At 46.3% G+C, this 21,013-nt stretch overlaps 1 protein-coding gene across 4 annotated transcripts; it reads right to left on the minus strand.

Annotated features, from left to right (window-relative positions):
* Window positions 1-917: 917 nt before the first annotated feature.
* On the minus strand, window positions 918-18,335 carry GP6 (glycoprotein VI platelet). 4 transcript variants are annotated; one of them, XM_064489840.1, is made up of 11 exons: window positions 18,320-18,335; window positions 18,189-18,231; window positions 18,063-18,100; window positions 15,607-17,843; window positions 12,012-12,047; window positions 11,652-11,909; window positions 9,335-9,619; window positions 6,090-6,143; window positions 2,939-2,998; window positions 2,095-2,135; window positions 918-1,594 (listed from the first exon to the last, which is right to left on the minus strand). In XM_064489840.1, the coding sequence occupies exons 4-11, from the start codon at window positions 15,677-15,679 to the stop codon at window positions 1,529-1,531; spliced, it is 873 nt and encodes a 290-aa protein (XP_064345910.1). In that variant the 5' UTR covers window positions 15,680-17,843; window positions 18,063-18,100; window positions 18,189-18,231; window positions 18,320-18,335; the 3' UTR covers window positions 918-1,528. The 4 variants fall into 4 exon arrangements, with proteins under 4 accessions (XP_064345910.1, XP_064345908.1, XP_064345907.1 ...); XM_064489838.1 differs by having other exon boundaries at window positions 2,095-2,145; XM_064489837.1 differs by having other exon boundaries at window positions 1,451-2,135; window positions 15,607-15,702; window positions 15,923-17,843.
* Between the last annotated feature and the right edge of the window lie 2,678 nt (window positions 18,336-21,013).

Raw genomic sequence — 21,013 nt, forward strand, 5'->3', positions numbered from 1 at the left:
ACTTTCCAAGTTCAGGGTCACTTTGACAGGAAGTGAAACCCCAAATGTGTACAAGAGTCATATTCAGGGAAGAGCCAGACTTGATTTCACCTAAAGGCTGTGAGTGTCAGCAACAGATAGGCTTCCATTTAGCAGGAGGGGACAGCCCTCAGCAGAGTGCTGGAGCTCGGCGACAGTGCAGGGAGGTATTTCTGACATACCTCACATCATTCCCTAGGACAAGTGACCCCGTACAGAGGTGTATGGGTGTCAGGGAGCAGGGTTTTTTTTTTTCTTTTTATTGAGGTCAATTTCATGTAACAAAATTAAAATACATAAAAATGTAACCATTTTATTTTTTAAAAAAACAAAACTCAGGTTTTTCAGTTTTATTCATGATCATTATCATTTGTTTTTGTTTTTAGGTTGGGGGAGGTAATTAGGTTTGCTTATTTTTAGAGGATGTACTGGGGATTGAACCCAGGACCTTGTGCATGCTAAGCATGCACTCTGCTATGTGAGCTATACCCTCCCCTCATTGTAACTATTTTAAAGTGAATAGTTCAGTGGCATTTAGTACAGTTACCTTGTTGTGAAACCACCACCTTTATCTAGTTTCAAAACATTTTCATCACTACAATTTTTTTTTTAAAAACTATACTAATTAAGTCATTACTCCCTATTCCTTCCTCCCATCAAACCCTGCCAACCACCAGTTTTTTTTCTGTCTCTATGGCTTTACCTATTCTGGCCTTTAGGACAAGCTTAGGACTTTGGACTTTTTTCGAACATAAAGATAAGCCATTGCCACGTTAGTTAGAATTATTATTCTATTGTAGGGGAAATGAATAGAACACCCAAAAGCTTGAAAGAAACCAGGTCCATCTCAAGGAACAAAAGGCGATTTTTCCGACTGCAGCTTAAGATGGGTCTTGAGTGAGGGTTAGGTTTGGGGATAACCAGGAAAAGAAAAAAGAACAGGGGGCAAATGGGATGTGGGAGAGTTTTGTGCGGGGGACAGAACAGGTCAGCTGTGAGAGCTGGGAATATTAGAGGCCGATCTGGAACCCATGGTAGAGAAGGTTGGAGAGAGGGGAAAGTATGATGATCCGGTTAGGGTGCCACACGGCCCACAATGAGCAAGATGTCAGTGAGGAGCCTTTGGCATCCACTAGATTCCTTCCATCCCAAACAGGGGGTCCTAGGACAGAGAGTCAGACAGAGGCCCAACAACTCCTGCTGGGGCGCCAAGAAGAGCCTCCATTTCCACAGCTTGTAGCCTCTGTTCTTCTGCTCTCACGCTCCACACACTCTAAGTCCCCTCCCCACTCCCACAACCTGTCTCTTAGATGCAAGCAAAGCTTGGGATTCTAATGATGCTATCCGTGGTTATGACCATCCGGTCGACCCCTGTCCTGACAGCTGTGTAGTTCCTAGTTCTGCGGGCGGGGTGGGAGGGGTGGGAGTGGCCTGTGGGCCGCTCTGACCCGGCGCCTCAGGGGTTTCCTTCGGCTGTGCCAATCTTCTGCCAGAATCCCCACCAGGAATATTAGAACCACAGCCCCGAGGCATATCCGGACCAGATTGCCCTCAGTGTAGCGCTGGAGGGCGGGACCTGGAGGAACGAAGACAGACAGAAGCGGATGGCAGAAGGACCCTCTCTAAGCCACGGCCCCCACGTGAGAACCTGTTACCCTCTGCCAGCCAGGATGCCAGAGGGGTCCTCTCCTCCTCTCGAGGGTTAGGACCAGATAAGCCCAGTTCTCTAAACACCACCTCTTCCACACACCCCTTCTCAGGCCCCTGACACGACCCCACCCCACACACAGACACTACCTGGTTATTTGGCTAATTGTGGAAGAGAAGATCATTGTCAGAGGGCAGAGAGAGAGATGAAGTTGATCTTTCTCTGACCCTTTAGAAAACCTCAACCTTCACCCCTGATCTTTGCCCAGCTCTGAGCTCCAGATGCTGATAGACCCCCTCCCCTTCACACGCTACACACCAGAGCCCAAGAGCCCAGGGCTGTAGCTCCTGTGTGTAGGGAAAGCAGCCGGCCTTGGGTAAAGTCAGGGAGCGGGGAGGAAGCTGGTCCAGAGACGGACACGTACTCACCAGCTGGAGGGTCTGACGCCTCTGGAAGTATGGTGATATTCCTAGAAGATTCTGAGAATCAGAAAGGATAATTGCGAAGGGCTGGGACCACCTCTCCTCTCCGCGTCTCTGCGCCTGTCCTGAGCGCGCACACCTGGGAGGCAGAGCGCCAGGGCTACAGGGAGACTGTGAACTGCAGAGTCATGGCATTCAGGTTTGACCCCCAGACTCGTCACTTATGAGATATGGGGCATCTATGAGTCAGTTTTCCTACCTGTCCTGAGGGTGATGAGGACCCCAGAAGGGTCTTGAAAAGAGGATGGGGGAAAATCCCATGAGGGTCTTAGAAAGCCTAAAGAAAGCTAGAGTTGCATGGGGACAATGGAGATGCCCAACCTACCCTCGGGATATGTCAAGGTTCCCTGTTTTCCAAGGGAAATGGAGACTTTTTCTGGAGAAAGCAGGGGCAAAGAGAGCTGCCGCAGGGGAGAAGCACATTGCCCTGGACTGGAGTAGTAAGGGGCTCAACCACGATCTGAGTGGGGCTGCAGCCCGGGCCATGCATGGAAGCCCTGGGAACACGGCTGCGCACACGGATCAGAGCCAAGGCAGAAGAGCACTGTGCAGGGAGGGGCACGGCCCTCCCGTGGTCGGCTTAGTGCCGCCGTATGGAAGCATCCACATTACCCAGATGCTCCTCTGCCCTCAAGCTCGGAGCCCATCTCCACCCCATCCTTATCCTCAAATCAGGGGCTCTCCTGGGAAGAGGCAGGTGGTTTTGAGGAGACTCCAGCCTTAAATGACAGAAGAGAGAGGCCAGTCCTCGCACTCCTTTCTGCTGAGCTCTGAGCGCCGACTTACTCACCAGCTGTGGAGCCTTGGTTCACGAGCGAGGGGCTCAGCCTCCCTGGGGCTTCTGACGATTCTAAGCAGGAGGATTACGGGTGATGTCAGGTCTGCCCCTTGCCCCTGTGAGATGTCCAGCCTCCCAGGAACCCATTTCTCTAACACACACTGCGCAGACACAGAGGAAAGACAAACTCAAAAGGCCCAAGACATGCTGTCTTCTGCTTCTCAGAGGTTTAATAAGAAACGGATCCATTCATCCCCTTACAGGCATTAGCTTAGTCCACTTTGGGGCCGTTACGAATAATGCTGCCATGAACATTCCATACAGGCTTTTGTGTGAATGTACATTCTTTAATTTTCCAGGGTATATCCCTAGGCTGGAATTTCTGAGTCATACGGGAATTCTATGTTTAGCTCTTTAAGGGACCACCAAGCTGTTTTCCACAGCAGCTACAGCATTTTTTTCCCCACCAGCAGGGTATGAGGGTCCCAGTGTCTCCAAATCCTCGCCAACAATCGTGCTTTTTTGTTACGATGATGATTATAGCTAGTCTAGCAAGTACGGTGAATGTTGCGGTGTGTGACTTGCATCTCAGTCTTACAAACACAAACTGGATCTGCAGATCTAGGTGAGCTCAGTAGGGAAAAAAAAAACTGATGTCATCCCTGAGCAGAAGAGACTTCCCTCCTGATTGAGGCCATTTCCTTCACCAGGGACCTCCTACCATTTTTACATAAATATTTCCTGAACCCCCTCAGCCCATAAATATGTAGCTCCTGGTGACGGTGGGGACAGCCTCTGAGGGCCTTTTTATGGTGGAACCAATTCATCACAGCCTCTCTTACGCTCACTCATCCGTGGTAGAATCAGAGCTGAGATGTTATTTGTTCTGTTATTTCTCTGCCTGTGAGTGTCACTGATGAATTTTTGTTTGAATTTGGATCTAAACCTGGTGTGGTACGTGTGTACCATGAAATACTACTCAGTCATAAAAAGGAGCACACTGTTGATACAAGCAACAGCTTGGACAGGCCTCAAGGGCACGATACTAAGTGGGGGGAAGGCAGTCTCAAAGGCTCCCCCATGATATGACTGCATTTATATATAACACTCTCCAAGTGGCAAATTAAATCGAGGAAGAACAAATTAGAACTTGCCAGGGGTTAGGGATCGTGGGAGGGGAGGGGTGACTATGAAGGAGGGCCCTGAGAAATATCGTTATCTTTTTTTCTCCTTGGAATAGTATTGGTTTTAGTTTAGATACTACTTTATTTATTTTTGCATATGTATTTTTTATTGAAGTATAGTCAGTTTACAATATTGTGTCAATTTCTGGGGTACAGTATAATGCTTCAGTTACTTGGAATAGTATTTTGAATGCAGTGGTGGCTATATGAACCTACATGTGTGATAAATCAACATAGAACTAAATATTCAGCCAGCGTCAGATTCCTGGTTTTTATGCTGTACTGTAATTATTGGGGCATTCCAGGCAAAGGGTATATTCTGTACTATCTTTGCAACTTCCTGTGAATCAATATCTCAAAATAAAAAGTTTAAAAATTCCAATGAGTAGTGGGGAGAGAGAAGAGGGCAGAGGCAGGACGGGGGCAGGGGATTAAGAGGAATAAACTGTTATATATAAAACAAATAAACTACAAGGATATATTGTACAACACAGCGAATATAGCCAATATTTTATAGTAACTATAGACGGAGTATAACCTTTAAAAATGTGAATCACTATGTTGTACACCTGTCACTTATATAGTATTGTATCAACTATATGTCATTTTTTTTAAATTCCGGTAAGAAACATGCACACATGTGCATGCACGGACACGAGCTGTGCCTCCTCTGGCGTAACAGCCCCTTCCTGCCCTCAGCGCCATCTGTCAGCACATTCTCATCCACTTTGGATCCTTTCAACACGATGCTTGTAATTTGGGTTTGAGGTCTCCCTGAGATACAGGAAATGGCAGAGGTGCCACAGCCTCGTGCACTGTTTCTTAAGGCACAGGCTGTCATCCATACACCAGAAGCCACTGAGACACGTTTGAAAATGGGGAACACTGTGGCTCACACAAAATGGAGTGCAGTCAGAAAGAGAAAGAAAAATGCCATATGATATCACTTATATGTGGAATCTAAAAAAAAAAAAAAAAAACATACATGAACGTATTTACAAAGCAGAAACAGACTCTCAGACATAGAAAACAAACTTATGTTTACCAGTGGGGAGAAGAGGGTGGGGAGGGTTAAATTGGGGGTTCGAGATTTGCAGATACTGACTGCTATATATAAAATAGATAAACAACAAGTTTATACTGTGTAGCACGGGGAACTCTATTCAATATCTTGCAATAACCTGAAATGAAAAAGAATAGGAAAAGGAATATACGTGTGTCTGTGTATGACTGACACAGTGTGCTGTACACCAGATGTTGACACAACATTGTGTACTGACTATACTTCAAAAAATACATATATATTAAAAAATGTGGTTTAGGAGGGAGAGGATAGCTCATTGGTAGAGCACGTGCTCAGCATGCAGGAGGTCCTGGCTTCAAGCCCCACTACCTCCACTAAATAAAACTTAAATAAAAACCTAATTACCTCCCCCCTAAAAAAACTGATTTAAAATTAATTAATTAATTTTAATAAATGCATTGGTTTTTCAAAGTGGCATCCCCAGATCAACAGCAAAATCCCATGGGTACTTGTTAGAACTGAAAATTATTGGCCTCAACCCCAGACCTTCTGAATTAGACACTCTCGGGGCCCAGAGGTCTGTCCTTGATAAACCCTCCAGGTGAGTCTCAGGCCCACTGCAGTTTGAGAATGGCTGGCCAATGGCGTCAGAGGCTCAGAATTGGAGTCCAGGAATCTACAATTTTCCAAGACACTGAGCTTGTTCTTCCACATATGACACATAAGCCACAACGCTAAGGCTGGATCGTGGTGGGGATGTGAGACAGGCTAGGCATACCGTCTACTTACAACACGCACCCTCCTTACACGCAGAATTAAGGGATTTTTAAAACAAAGCAAATCTGTGAAAGAGGCAAGTGAATTAAACTGAGAAATCTAGACAGAGAGGAGAAAGCAAAAGAGGAGTCCGTGTGCCCTGCACCCCAGACACGGAGGTGAGTCCTCCAGAACTTACCTGTTACAGAGGACGGCAGCTCTGTGGGCAGCCAGCTGGGGGTCACGGAGTTCCCTGAGGAATCAGGAAAAATAAAAAGAGAGTTCTGTGCTCCATTAGGGTTAGATCCTGAGCAAATAGTAAAGCCTCTCTGCAACTCAGTTTCCTCCCCTGGAAAATAAAAATAAAGAAGTGTCTATCCCTGTACCGTCGTGGGTGTGAAGCAGCCTTTGAGGGATGTACCTAGAACATTCTGGGGCTAGTGAATGACAGTCCCTGTGAATGCCTTCCCTGCTTTTCAAAGCTCGGTTCTGTCCCGTCTCCTAGATCTTTGTGACCTGCTGTCACAAAGAGGAGGTGGCTAGAGAGTGTCAGAGAGGCAGGAAGGTGACTTCTGACTGAAGGCCTGAGGGAGGCAATGGAATGAGTCATGGAGATATCTGGGGAACGCCTCCCAGCACGTGCAAAGTCCCTGAGGCCACACTAAGCCTGCATTTTCAAAGGAAGGCAAGACGCCCAGTGTATCTACAGCAGAGTCAATGGGGGAGGGGCGGGCAGGGAGCAGTAGGCAGGTGATCCGACAAGTAACGCAGGGGCTGGAGAAGACCAAGGTGGCAGCTCTGCTGACTTTGAGCAAAGGTCTGAATCATCTGACTTTAACCACCTGTTTTTAAAGGTTTCCTCTTGCTGTCGTTTTGCTAACTGTCTAAAGAGGGTAAATGTGCGAAGCCAGACAAGCCTGCAGCTCGGAGATGAGACCTAACGCACAGCACAGTGATTACAGGCAGCATCCTATATGCCAGACTTCACGGTTGCTAAGAGACTAGATCTTAGACATTCTCACCACACACACACACGCGCACACACACACACACACACACAAAATAGTAATTATGTGACAAGATGGAGGTGTTAGCTAAGCTATGATGGTCATCCTGTTGCAATATATAAATGTACCAAGTCAACACGTTATAAACCTTACACTTATGCAAGGTTATAGGTCAATTATATTTCAATCAAAAGCAGAGAGGCCAGTGTGGAGGCTGCTGGGGTTGTGCAGGTAGAGACGGCGGATGTGGAGAAATTGTCAGATGATAGGTTTCGAAGATGCAGTAGGAAGCATGAGATGGGAAAGGAGACAAAGACTTAAAAGAAAAGAAAACATCTTCAGATATTAGAGCAGGGAAACATATACCGGCCTCTTTGATTTTTATTTTATTTCTAAGTGTAGTTGCAATCCCGTAACATTAAGTGTAACATCCTGAACATTGACGTGTACAGTTCAGCAGTATGAAGTGCAGTCACATTATGGGTCAGCAGAGCTCCAGAATTTCTCATCTTGCAAAACTAAAACTCTGTCCTTATTAAACACTATTTTCCTTTCTCCTCTCCCCCAGCCCCTGACAACCACCATTCTACTTTCTCTCTCTATGAATTTGACTACCTCGTATGAGTAGAATCATCCAGCATATGTTCTTTTGTTACCGGCTTATTTTACTTAGCACGGTGTCCTCAAGGTTCATCCATGTGTCGCATGTGACGAGATCTCGTTCTTTTTAAGGCTGTATAATATTTCACTGGGTGTATGTATCACATTTTCTTTATGAGCTGTGCTGTCCCCTTTTGAAAGAAGCACCGTTTAAGAACGGAAAACTGACACAGGCTACATTATGAATGAACCTCAGAAAAAAAACATGCTGAGTGAAAGAAATCAGTCACAAAAAAGTATAGGAAATTCTTAGAAAAAGCAAATTCGCAGAAGTAGTAGGTTTGTGATGGGATGAAAATGGACACAGGAGATCTTCTAGCAGTGTTGGGAATGCGCCATCATTGGACTGTGGTGATGACTGCACGACTCTAAACTCACCAAAAAGCATTGAATTGGATGCTTAAAATGGATAAACTTTAAGGCATATAAATCAAACCTCAATAAGTTGTTTTTTTTTTAAAGGATGAAAGATGATTCCTAGTGAATAATTAGCTCACTAGCTAGATTTGAATGAAAATGAGTCTGAATGGGGGGAAGGGTATAGTTCAAGTGGCAGAGCGCATGCTCAGCGTGCAGGAGGTCCCGGGCTCAGTCCCCAGGACCTCCTCCGAGCGGAAATCAGTGAAGGAACCTACTCGCCACCCTGTCCCAATACAAGCGAACAATAAATAAATAAATCAGTCTGAATGCAAATACTTTCCCATTCCACTCTGTACTAACTTTATTAATCCTCTGATGATTAGAAGGATAAGAATTTTCAAGAATTTTCCCTTTGCTGATAGAATCATTTGTCTTCTCTATTCTGAGACCGTTTAAATAATTTGATTGCTTCAAAAACTTGTGAAAATGCATAATCATAAAAAAAAGTGAACATAAAATATAATCATGAATTTCGAATTACATTAGTTAATGTGAAGAATTTAGCAGCAAGATTTTTTATAGCGAGACCTTGTACTGAGATGATCAAAAATAAAAAAGACAGAACGTGTGACTATGGTGTAAGGGGGATGACCTCAAAGTTTCCTTCCTATGATGGCATCATTTTTTAAGTAATTTCTGCAAGATTTTGTTGCATTTGCTTGTGGGTTTTATTTTTTACCTAGACAAATCACAAGGCTTTATTCACAGTATTAAAATTTATTTTTCTTAGTGTATATGCTCTGTAGTAGACAGAATAACGGCCTCCCAGGTATGACAGGATCCTAACCCCCACAGCCTGTGACTATGGTACCTTACATGGCAAAAGGGACTTTGTAGACAGGATTAAGGATCTTGGGGTGGGGAGATTATCCTGGATTATCTGGTGGACCCAGTGTAATCACAAGGGTCCTTAAAAGTATAATAGAGGCAGGAGGGCAGAAGAGTTGGAGACAGAAAGATGTGAAGACGTTATGTTGCTGGCTTTGATCATGAGGAAGAGACCGTGGGAGCCAAGAGATAGATGTAGGAGCCTTGAGAAGCTGACAAGGACACCAGGAACAAATCCTCCCCTAGAGCCTGCAGAAGGAGCACAGCCTGGACAACACCTTCACTTTATCCCAGTAGGACCCATTTTGGGCTTCTGACCTCCAGAACTCTAAGGTAATAAGTCTGTGATGTTCTAAGCCAGTGAATTTGTGGTAGTTTGTTACAGCATCGTTCAGACCCCCTTACACCCTCCAAAGCCCCCGTCTCCTCCTGCCCTCCCGCTTCCTCCATGCTTTTTGGTCCCTCCCCTTGGAACTTCCATCAGGGCCTGTGAAGGCCGAGGGAGAAAGCTTTGGTCTGCACCCCTGACCTTTAACCACGAGCTCCAGAGGGTCGCTGGGGGCTGACCACAGGTACGGGGAACTGCTGGAAAAGCTGTAGCATCGATAAGTCCCGCTGTTGGCAGCGGTCACCGTGGTGATGGGGAAGTCGGCCAGGTACCACTGCTCAGGTCTCTTGTAGGGCCCAGTGTCTCCCTCCTTGTACAGAGCAAATCGGTCAAAACCGTATTGGCTCTCACACCGCAGAGTCACGTCCATCCCTGGGGACACTGCTGCACTGGGCTGGGCTGAGAGTGAGGGCTTGGTGAAAACGCCTGCGAGGAAAGAGGATTCTGGTGTGAAAGACAGCGACCAGCGTCTTGGCTATTGGGGTGGGAAGGCTCCCCACCTCCCTGAGAGCTAGGGAACTTTCCACCTGTTTCCACTCTACAGAACCCACCCTTCCCACCACCAGGTCACACAGTGGTTAAGGGAGCGTGACTGGAGGCTTATGGCAGTGCCCAGGCTCAAACCCCGGCTTTGCAGCCTAGGGACTGGAAACACCTCCCCCTCATCTGTGCCTCAGTGTTCTCTACTATAAAACGGCAGCCATTGGATGAGACAGTGTAATTGAGCATTTAACAGAATACCCAGTGCATAGCCAGCACCCCAAATACGGCAATAACAAAATAGCTTAACTTTACATTGTCCCGTAAGCTTGTATTACAATATACAGCAGTTAACTTGTATTAAAGTTCCAGATTCCAGGTGCTGTTCCAAGCCAATGACGCGTATCAGTTCACTGAATCCTCAGTGAATTCACCCCTGTAAATATCCCCCCTTCACACGTGAAACGAGGGTGCACGGTGCTGAATAACTTGTCCGAGGTCACAAGACAGTAAGTGGCAGGGCTGAAATCTGCAGTCACGGAGCTTGGCTCCAGGCTGTCTGCTCCTAAGCGGGAGCGCACCCTACTATGTAATTTGGTATTTTTAATCACCACAGAACATGGCAGTCCACACCGGGAACACCATACTCACAACAGCAAATGCTGACTAGTGATTGTGCCTCACGCAACAATTTTTTTTTTCCTCTCAGCAACTGCTATGTGTCAGTCTCTGTTCCAAGAAACAAAAATTCCAACAGGAAGAAAGAATAACTTAAAAATAAGTAAATGTGTGGCATACAAGATAATGCCGAGCGCTGTTTTAAATCAAGATGCAACTTTAAATAGTGTGGTGAGGGAAATATTTAATGAGGAGGTAGCGTTTGACTCAGTCCCCAAGGCACATGATGGACCTCGGGTCAGGAATTAGGGTGCGGCAAGCTAGGGTTTCTCCTTGGATGCAGAAAAAAAAAAAAATAGAAACCAACCTCAGTAATCAAGATAAATAATATTTAATGCAAGTTTTAAAATAAAAATGAACGCAAACACGTTTACAAGGAATAGAACATCAAGATTATAAACAAAGACAGAATCCGACTGTGCCCGGGAAAGCCATGTTGAAGTCTGAAATATGAACCTACCCTGCTATGTAATTTGATAAAATCATATTATTGGATATAATAATACTTTGATATGGTTATCATCACAGAGCATGGCAGTCCACACCTGGCACACAGTCTTCACAACAGCAAGAGTTGCCTGATAATTTGAGACAAAATTAACAGTGTGAATCAACTACACTTCAATAAAAAATAAAAAAAATTTTAAAGGCAGAATATATTACCATTTGACTCTCCTGGCTTTCATGGAAGCAAACGCATCAATATTTTAAAAATCTACTTTGGAAAGTAATCATTTTAAAATGTATTAGGAATAAAAGAATAGGTTGAGAACACTTTATTCCATCAAAAAATAAAAATAGGGGGTGGAGGGTGTAGCTCAGTGGTAGAGCCCAGGCCCGCCTTGCACAAGGTCCTGGGTTCAATCCCCAGTGCCTCCGTTAAGGGGGAAAAAATTCAATACAAATAAAAAATGCATTCGAGCATGCATGAGGGAATACGCATTTTTCCTCTTGCGTCAGGCTGGAATAGGGCTTGGAACAGCACTGCCCGAATCTGGCATTATTTAAAATTGCAATATTGTGTACATCATGGATGTTTTTGCATTGATTTGAGGGTTTTTTTTTTAAGATACAGTATTAGCATATTATTTCTGTTGATTACTGAGTTCTTTGGCACCTCCCCTAAATTTAGCCCTTAAGGACAAGCCCCCCTTGCCCCACCCTAATCCCAGCCCCGCTAGGACTTCGGGTTTACCGTCATCATCATCCCCATCGTCACCCTCTTGGAGCCCCGAGCTGAGGACCACGTAGCCCAGAGGCCGCACGTCCCAGCACACCCAGCCTCCACGCTTCCAGTTACCAGTGGCCACCAGCTCCAGCTGGCTGCTGGGAAGAGACCAGCGGCTCCCGTTCTGGTACGAGCAGCGGTAGACCCCGGCGAAACGTTTCTCCATGGCAGAGAAGGAGAGAACCCCATAATCAAAATACTGGCTGGATTTCAGTTTCTCCAGGCGGTACAAGTCCACGCCTGGAGGCCCCTGGCAGCGGACGGTCACCGGCGTCCCCAGGGGCACAAGGGAGCTGGGCAGGGCTTGGAGGGAGGGCTTGGGCAGCGGGCCTGGAAGGCAAGCAGCGGTCAGTTCCCCGACAGAGGCTCGCACCCCTCCTGCCCCCCCCCCCCCGCTCGCTGGCCGAACCCCCAGGGGGATTCCTGACCCACCGTAGTGAGCATGTATCACCTGCTCCAGACACAGCCCTGAAGGAAGAAGAAAAGGACCGGTTACTAGGACCTCGTGTGAACCCACCCTTCTGCGTGCTGGGCACCGTGATGAGAAACTTGCACGCGTTCTTTCTTCTGTCATAATTCTTTTTTCAAAGGTACACATGCACATAATTGAAGGCAAAGAAGCCAGCCGTAAAAAGCCAAGACTGTATAACTCGGTGTATATGAAATATCCAGAATAGATAAATCTGCCCAGAAGCAGACAGCAGATGAATGTTTGGGGGGGGCTGGGAGGAGAGGAGATTAAAGAGTGATTGCAAAGATAGGGGATTTCCTTCTGGAGCGCTGAAAATGTCTTGGAACTAGAGGCGGGGGTTGATTGCAGAACGTTGTGAATGGACTAAATGTCCTGGATGGTGAATTTTATGTTTAATTTATTATTTTACCACAATTTTTTAGAAGCCAAACAGGGATTCCTTAGCCCATCCCCCAGCTCCCTGTAGGACACCTCCCCCACGCAGAGACTTTTGGCAACTTTTGGCAACTGAAAAGAGAAGGGGGCGGTGTGCCAGATTGGGGGGGTTCTCGCTTTTCTCCCCCCAGCTTTATGGAGATATAATTCTATTATGGAAATATAATAGTTGAAGCCACAACATTGTATAGGTTTGAGGCATACAAGTACAACAAGTTGATCTGATACATTTGTGTGTTGCAGAAAGGTTACCAGCGCAGCGCTAGCTGACGCCTCCACCCCGTCCTGGGGTCGCCATTTCTTTTCTGTGGTGAGAACACTGCAGATCTCTTAGCAACTTTCAGTATATCATACAGTATTTTTAAAAAAATTTTTTTGGGGGGAGGCAATTAGGTTTATTTATTGTTTGTTCATTTATTTGTTTGTTTGTTTTTTAGCAGAGTTATTGGGGATTGAAGCCGGGACCTGGAGCATGCTAAGCACAGCACTCTACCAAGGGGCTATACCCTCCCCCCTTATAGAACAGTATTTTTTTTAAACACCTTTATTGAGATATTCAGATACCATACAATTCACCCATTTAAAATGTACAATTCAATGGTTTGGGGTCTATTACACTACTTTTTTACCTGTGGTAAATATATACCTATAAGATTTGGCATTTTAACCATTTTCAAGTGTACAGTCCAGTGGCATTAATTGCATTCAGTATAATACAGTATTATTGGCTGTAATCACCATGCTGTAATTAGATCCAGATGGGCGTCTCCTGCGTTGTAAGTCAAGAGATGTGTTAATCCTAGACTTCTCCCCATTTAACCCTTATGGGCTAAATCAGTATTCTATTAATTACTTTATTATGACTGTGCAAATATTACTCACACCTGAGGATTACAATATTGTGCCTATATTTTTTTCTATTTCTAGGATCAATAATTGTGTGTTTTATTTCCACCTGCATAGTTGTCCTTGAAACTGTATCTAATTCTTTCCACAATTTTCAATAGCTTTTCCATATAATTTTACCCATCTGTCAAATTGCATGATCTATAAATTCCACATTTTTTCCTTGGAGGCGCCCTCCCCCCAATTTCCCTTCTATCTGAACAAATCCCTCTCTAGGGTGAACTATTGCCCTTTTTCTCTCAAACTAAGACTCCTTTTTTTTTTTTTTTTTTTTTTTTTTACCTTTTCACTGAGTTAATAGCATTATGTATTTCAGTCTCACTAGGGTTACCAGATTTAGGAAATAAAAACATGGGACTCCCAGTTAAATTCGAATTTCAGATAAACAAGGATATATATATATTATATATATATATATTATATATATATAATATATATATATATACACTATTTCTTTTTTTTTTTTTTTTTTTTGCATAGTGAGTCCCATGAAGTCCATGGTCCTACAGCTGGTAGAAGGTAGAGTCGAACACTAGCAGCATATTTTCATGGTAAAGAATATGGATTTGGTGCAAAAATTCCTTAGTTTGTATTTGAGCCATAACTGTGTGACCTTAAATGAGTTACTTAATCCTCCTGGGCTTCAGTTTTCTCACCTGTAAAATGGGAATAATAGTAGGGAATAATAGTAATACTGCGTTTGTTAATGGCATTTAAACAAGTGTCTATTTTAAAACACAGAGCAATATCTAGCCCACAGTAAGTGCTACATGGGTGTGTTTTAAAAATGATTAAATGAATGAGTGAATGAATGAACAAGAGGCAGTTTGTGTTCATAGTTTGCACTCTTATCCCCATTAGCACAGCTGCTTCCTTCCTGCTTAGCCCCAAGCCTCTAAGCTTTCAGCGATAAAGTTCTTTTGAAGGAATAGGGAAATAGTGCGCACACATGCCCAGCACAAAGCCCATGAGGAGGAGAAAGCCCAGACGCATCTGACCCCACCGCCAGCCCTGTTAGGGGGCACTCCTACTCCTGCCTTACCGAAGTATAATTTACAAATAAAAATCTCATAAATCTAAGGCATACAGCATGATGATTTGTGAAATAATTACCACAGTCAAGCTAACTAACACATCCATCACGTCACAGAACCATCTTTGTGTGTATGAGAGAGAGAAGCTTAAGATCTGCTCTTTTAGCAAATTCCGAGCATGCTCTATAGTACAGTTAACCCCAGTCACCAAGCTGTGACCTAGATCCTCAGAACTTACTCCCCTGATAACTGGAAGTTTGTGCCCTTTGACCAACATCCACCCTCTTGTCTTCTCCCGCCCTCACTTCCCAGCCCCCGGACACCACCAACCTACTCCCTGCTTTTGTGAGTTCAGCTTTTTGAGATTCCGACTGTAAGTAAGATCCTGCTCTGTTTTCTTTCTCTATGTGGCTTATTTCACTTAGGACAATGCCGTCGGGGTCCATCCACGTTGCTGCCAACGGCAGCATTGTTTGCATCAGTACCAAAAGGCATACTGACAAACTAACTCTATAATCTAGTCAGTGAGTCCACATTTTTTTAAATTAAAAAAAAATTTAAGTGTAGTGGGAGAAAGTTGCAGCCAGCATTACTGGGAGACCCGTATTCATTTCCGGAGCCAGCCGTGAACATACTAGAATAACTCCGACAAACACCACCTCCCTGGGCCCCAGCTTCCCCCCGCAACAAATAAATGGGGTGACCATTGTGGTCACCTTTTGCCCTGAAATTCATCACTGATGCGTTTTTCTAAATTCTTTGTCTCAGAGTCCATACATGTCCCACAGGCTTTCCCAGACTGACTCACCAAGGCAGAAGAGGGCAGGCAGGGATGAGGACATGGTTCCTTGGCCCGTCCTGAGCTCCATAGCCCAGGAGGGAAGACTTGGGCGGGGACTGGAGCAGAGGCACAGGACGTGGTGAGGATGAGGAGCGATTTCCTCCCCTCCCCCATCAGCCTGGCTTTTCCTAGTTGAGACTCATCAAGCTGGAGCCTTCTGCTCCGTAGAATGACTTGCACACAAGCTCCAAGTAGCGTCACTTTATCTCCCGTCACCAGCCCAGTGTCCCACCACGTCTGCCTAGTGAGGCGTCCTCTGTGTTTCCAATACTCCCATAAACTCCCTGACATCCATTAGGGACATGCAGATCAAAACCACAGTGAGACATCACTTCTCACCTGCAAGGATGACTGTCATCAAAAAGACAACAACAAATGTCGGCTGAGGACGTGGAGAAGTTGAAATCCTCATGCATCGCGGGCAGGTAGGTACAGCTGTTGGGGAAAACAGTCCGGCATTTCCTCAACATATGAAGCAATGAATGACTCAGCGACTCCACTTCTGGGTAAATACCCAAAAGAATCAAAAGCAGGAACTTGAACAGGTATTTGTACAGCCAGGTTCATGACAGCATTATTCACAACAGCCAAAACAAGGAAACAACTCGTGTCCACTGATGGGAGAATGATTAAACAAACTATGGTATATACCTACCCCAATGGAATATTGTTTAGTCTTAAAAAGGGATCAGGTGCTGACGGACGGGTAGAGCTCGGTGGTGCAGCACGTGCTTGGCGTGCACGAGGTCCTGGGCTCAATCCCCAGTACTTACAGGAAGGAAATTCTGACACGTGCTATGACATGGATGAACCCTGAAGACATTACGCTGAGTGAAATAAACCAGACACAAAAGACCGCACATTGTATGGTTCCATTTATATGAAATATCCAGAGTAGGCAAATTCGTGGGGACAGAGGGTGGACTGGAAGATATCGGGCGCTGCAGGGAGGGAGAATGGGGAGTTGCTGCACCAATGAGACCCTTACCAAGGGAAAATGTGTGGACATTATGATGCTTTGAACAAGTTGCTGAGACGGACTATTGTCTGATGTGTCTCTGCAATAGAATGGTTCCAAGGGACTTCGCTCTGGAGCGGCGACATTCGAGGCTGCGCCTGATCCTAAGACATATTTACACAGCACATTCAGCATGCCCAAAATCCTCTGGGGAGTAACCGGAAAATGACTGATGTGGCTGGAATTAAGTGCGCATGAAACTGAGACTGAAGAGACTATAAGGGTCAGATCAGGGTGTCCCAGCCTTGGCGCTGTTGCCATTGAGGACCGGGTGATTCTCTGCTGGCGTCCAGGAGGGCTGTCCTGAGCATTATAGGAGGTTTACCAGCATCCTTGTTCTCCATCCACCAGGCGTCGCTAGCACCATGTCCCCTCCAGCTGCGACAGCCAAAAACATCTCCAGACGTTGCCAGATGGCCTTTGGGGGGCAAGATCACCCCCAGTCACATTGGGCTACAGCTCTCTGGGACTTAGAAGGCAAGATAAACTTGGGTGCATGAATATCTCTTTTTAATGCTACTCACTTTTCAAGCGTTCTCTCTTTTGATTCCCACAGAAGCCAGAGAAATAGGTGCGGCTTTAGTCCCATTCTGTTAAGAAAATGTGAGCTTAAAAGAAAACGTATTTTTCTAGCTGAAGCGTGGGTGCTGGGAGCCAAGTAGGTCATTCTCCTCTGGCTTGGCACATGTTTTTCCCGCTCTGAAGGCTTCAGCTCTCCGCACCTCCTAGAACGTTGGACCAAGATGTCGTTAGAAACTTCCGCCTGCTCAGTTTGACCCTCACTTCTTCTTGATTTCTCTTGGTATTTGGTACCGGTGTGTGCTCCTTGGACGAGCCTGGACAGCTATGCTGCCTGGTGACCCAAATCCCCCTTCCACCTGCTCCTGTACGTTACGCCCGCGTGGCTTTCCAAGGGCCAGACCATGCGGTCTGCCTCTCTCAGCGGACCAGGAGTTCCTTAAGAGCAGAAGCTATGTCTTACCAATATGTGCAGCCTCAGCACAGGTCCAGAGAAAGAGTCCACTTCTGTGAACATTTGTTAAGTAAGCAAGTGAGGGGGTAAATGTACAAAGAACCAGGAATCCCTTAAGAGACATGTGATGGGTCCCAGAATTTCTTGACAGTTGACAAGACTTCTGTATCCTTGAGTCTTCGGGGAGCTCCGAGAAGACGACTGGTATTGAGGTTCATGAGTGGGACGCTTCACGCAGCCTCTTCTTCCTTAAGGGGCCCTTGAGGCCTGGATTCCGCCCCCCCGCCTCCGCCAGCTCCGGCTCTGCACTCAGGACGAGATGGAGTCGGCACAGACACGGCGCTATCTTGGGGGCTCCTCAAGGGCGCCGGAGAATGGTGGGTCCACGTTCTCTGCACAGGAATCTTGGCGTAGCTGGGTGGAGATCACCTCCTGTTTGCCTTGCTCTGTGGGGGCCTGTCAGCACAAGCACACAAGGTAAGGTGAAAAGAGAGCACGTGGGGAAGGGACCGGGGAAGGAGGAAAGACTCACCTGCGTGTCCATCTGTCTGTCCTCCTCGGGCCGGGTGTCCACTGAGACCTCGCCTGCAAGGAAGAAGAGAGGACAGGCTTCCAGGGAGTGCCCTCACATTGCCCGGTCCTGCCATCTCTGTTTCAGAGACGGATGACTGAAATCAGGGAAGGGCTGTGACATCACAGCCAGCAAGGTTGCCCCCCCTTCTCCGCTCCTTCCAGGATGCCTTCTGTCCTCCCCTGAATACGTCCTTCCTCACCCCCAGTGCCCCCCCTTCCCACTCCTCTTACATTGAGTTTCTTCTGGGAAGTCCATGCCGGGGCTGGTGCTGAGGGAAAGGAGACAGAGCATTAAGGGAGGTCTGAGGAATCAGACAGAAGCAGCGTTTTCTATTGGGAGGGTCCAATTTCTCCTACCTGTCGTAGGTCCCTTGGCTCTTCGTCTCACTATCAACGGCCTCTGCAGAGAGTCGGTGATTAGAGTCCCAGACCCACCAAGCCTCTCCCCACTCTCCTCCCAAGTTACCCCTTCCCCCTCCAGGACGTACTGTGTTTGGCTTGACACCAGCACCAGCAGAGGAGAAAGAGAAGGAGGAAGAGTAGAGGGAGGACAGAGATGACGGACGTCCCAATCACGATGGGGAGGGACCCATTCTCCGGAGGGTCTCGGTAGATTTCAGGTAGATCTAGGAATCAGTAAACAGTGAAGATCTGTTATTGATCTCCTATTGGATTAATTCATCCACTTAATGAGTATTTATTGTGTGCCTTCCATGTATGAGGTGTTATTGGCTATTCTGGAAACCGTAGTAAACCTACTCAGCAATAGAGTCTAGACACGTGAACCAACACACTATTAAAGTCTTTACTTTTCTGTGAACTGAGATGAATTATGATAAAGCTATTTACCGTGCATCATAAGAGCAATTTCTTTGGGAGATGGTCCCTGGAGGCTAAGATACAGCCAGGTCTCAGGAGTACCAGGCGAACAGCCTTCCAGGCAGAGGGAACAACACACACAAACGCAGAGGCGAGAGGGAGTTTTGTGAGACCCACACGCAGAAAGGACAAACAGTACATGAGGGAAGAACGGCTCCCGGTAAAGACAGCAAGGTCAGGAGACATCAGCAAAGGTCCAAACGTTGGAAGGATAGAGGAGAGTCTGGGTTTAAGTCTACATACAATGATGACCCGCAAAGGGATTGACAAGCCATGGGCTTGTATTTTTTTTTAATCACTGGATTTCCAGTGTGATAAATGGATTTAAGGGGCCAGCTGGAAAGTGGAGTGACAATTAGGGAACATGCCACCGGCAGTTAGGTGACAGGTGATTGTGTAATGACAAAGTGATGATGATGGAAGGAAAAGGGAATGAGCGCGCAGAGTTTTTTGAGGATGGAAATGGTGAGCTTTGCGATCTGGTAACGGAGTAGGTGGGCACTGAGAGGAAAGGGGAACAGCAAATACCATTCTCAGTGAGTTGGTCATTGGAAGGGATGGATGGCATCCACTGAAAAAGAAGACCAGTATGAGGAGGAGGTTCTGAGATGTGCTGGGGAAAGGTTCTACTGAGCTTCTCATTAGGTCTCTGAGTAGATGTTAAATGATTCATTGGATTTGAAACTCACAGGAGCATTTTTTGCTGGAGTGAGTGGCAAGCTTACAGTCATTAGCAGATGCGTGGGGCTGAAGGAGATCACCTTTAGTCCACCCAGTCAGACAGAGAAAAACAAATAATCTGTGGTGTCACTTATATGTAGCCTCTAAAGAGCAAAACAAATAAAACAGAACGAAACCGGATTTATAGAACCAGAGAATAAACAGGTGGCTGCCAGAAGGGAGGTGGGGGTGAGACAGGTGAAGGCGGCTAAGAAGCACGAACCTCCAGGTCTGTAATGAGTCGTGGGGAAACAGGAGGCGGCGTGAGGAACATGCTCAATAACAACAGCGTGACTTTGTACGGGAACAGACGGCCACTAGCCTTAGCGTGGTGACCATCTCATAGTGCATGCAAATGGCAGATCATTATATAGTGCACCTGAGACTAATGTAATATTATATTTCAATTAATTAAAAACCTATGCTAGGCACATAGTACAATGTAGAGGTCACATCTAGGGCTCAGTATACCTGGAATATGAAAAAACTAACTTACCTTTTGGTGGAGTTAATATGATTCAAATGAGATAATATGTGCAAAAACTGAGAATGGCACTTGGCAATGGGAAAACCTCAATAAATGTCACCTAGCAATTGTTAACAGTATACCATGGTCTCTAACCTGGGCAAAGCGCTGCTGTCTGAGCTCGACACGCAACTGTATCTTACCCGATGCAACACTCTGTTATTATTTCATTTTGGAAAGAAGGAACTTGGGCTCCAATGCAGGAAACTGCTTGCAAAATGTTACAGAACCAGCAAATGTTGGAGGCTTCGTTTTACCTCCAGTGCATCTCCTGAACAAGAGTGCCATCCTTGTGGGCAGACCTTCCAAAGCTGAGAGAGCTGGGAGCAGCTGAGGCGATGACAGGGGGCACGCAACATACCCGCCACTGACGGCCCCGGCCCCTCACGCACAGGGCACTCTGGGGCCGTGCGACGCGCCCAGCTCTCTGCGTCCCGCGTTGTGAATGCCGACTCCTACTGTGTTCCCTTTCAGCATTATTTTGAAACCTGAGCATTCTCTTCTTGACTCATCCGTGTCGTGTCGATAGGGAAGAGCTGGGGGTGGGAAAGCTTTCTAGAGAAGGGGAGGGGTTTTCCACCAAAGACTGGCCTAATGGTGAAGAATTAAAATATAAAAAAATACAAAGAGTGTAAATGAGGGGCTGGTGCAGGCTGCAGGCTGGGGTTCTTTCAAGGCTACTCAAGCTCATTCTGCAGTTCGCTCAGCCCCGCTCAGCTGTCTAGGCGGAAAAAAGGAAACACTCACCAGTCTGTGCCCAAATCCTTTGGTCCAGGCAGAACGCTAAAATAGAGAAAGACTTGGTAAGGGATGTCTCCCAGTAAGACAACGATTTCCAGACACCCGAACTCAAGGCACCAGACTTAGGCCAAGCTGAAGGAAAGTAGCCCTAAAAGTGGTCATCTTCCTGTAACTCACTAGTCTCAGGGCCCCGCGGAGGAGGACTCCCACGAGCGGAACCCAGGTCACGGACCTCACTCTATCCTCTTCCCTCTCCGGCCTCCCACACAAATTCCCCTGCAGGACTCACCGAGTCCGAGCATGAGGACGACCCCCG

This window comes from Camelus dromedarius, chromosome 9, assembly GCF_036321535.1.
Source record: "Camelus dromedarius isolate mCamDro1 chromosome 9, mCamDro1.pat, whole genome shotgun sequence".
Lineage (NCBI taxonomy): Eukaryota > Metazoa > Chordata > Mammalia > Artiodactyla > Camelidae > Camelus > Camelus dromedarius.

What these genes read in the sequence shown, in the direction of transcription:
- GP6 (XM_064489837.1), bottom strand. Translation starts at nt 15,679, where the DNA reads ATGAGGATTTCAACTTCTCCACGTCCTCAGCCGACATTTGTTGTTGTC. An exon ending in GGTGATACATGCTCACTACG is followed by an intron (nt 11,910 to 12,011) that starts GTGGGTCAGGAA and finishes CTTGCCTTCCAG; the next exon opens with GCCCGCTGCCCAAGCCCTCC. An exon ending in TCTGGAGCTCGTGGTTAAAG is followed by an intron (nt 6,144 to 9,334) that starts GTCAGGGGTGCA and finishes CTGATTCCTCAG; the next exon opens with GGAACTCCGTGACCCCCAGC.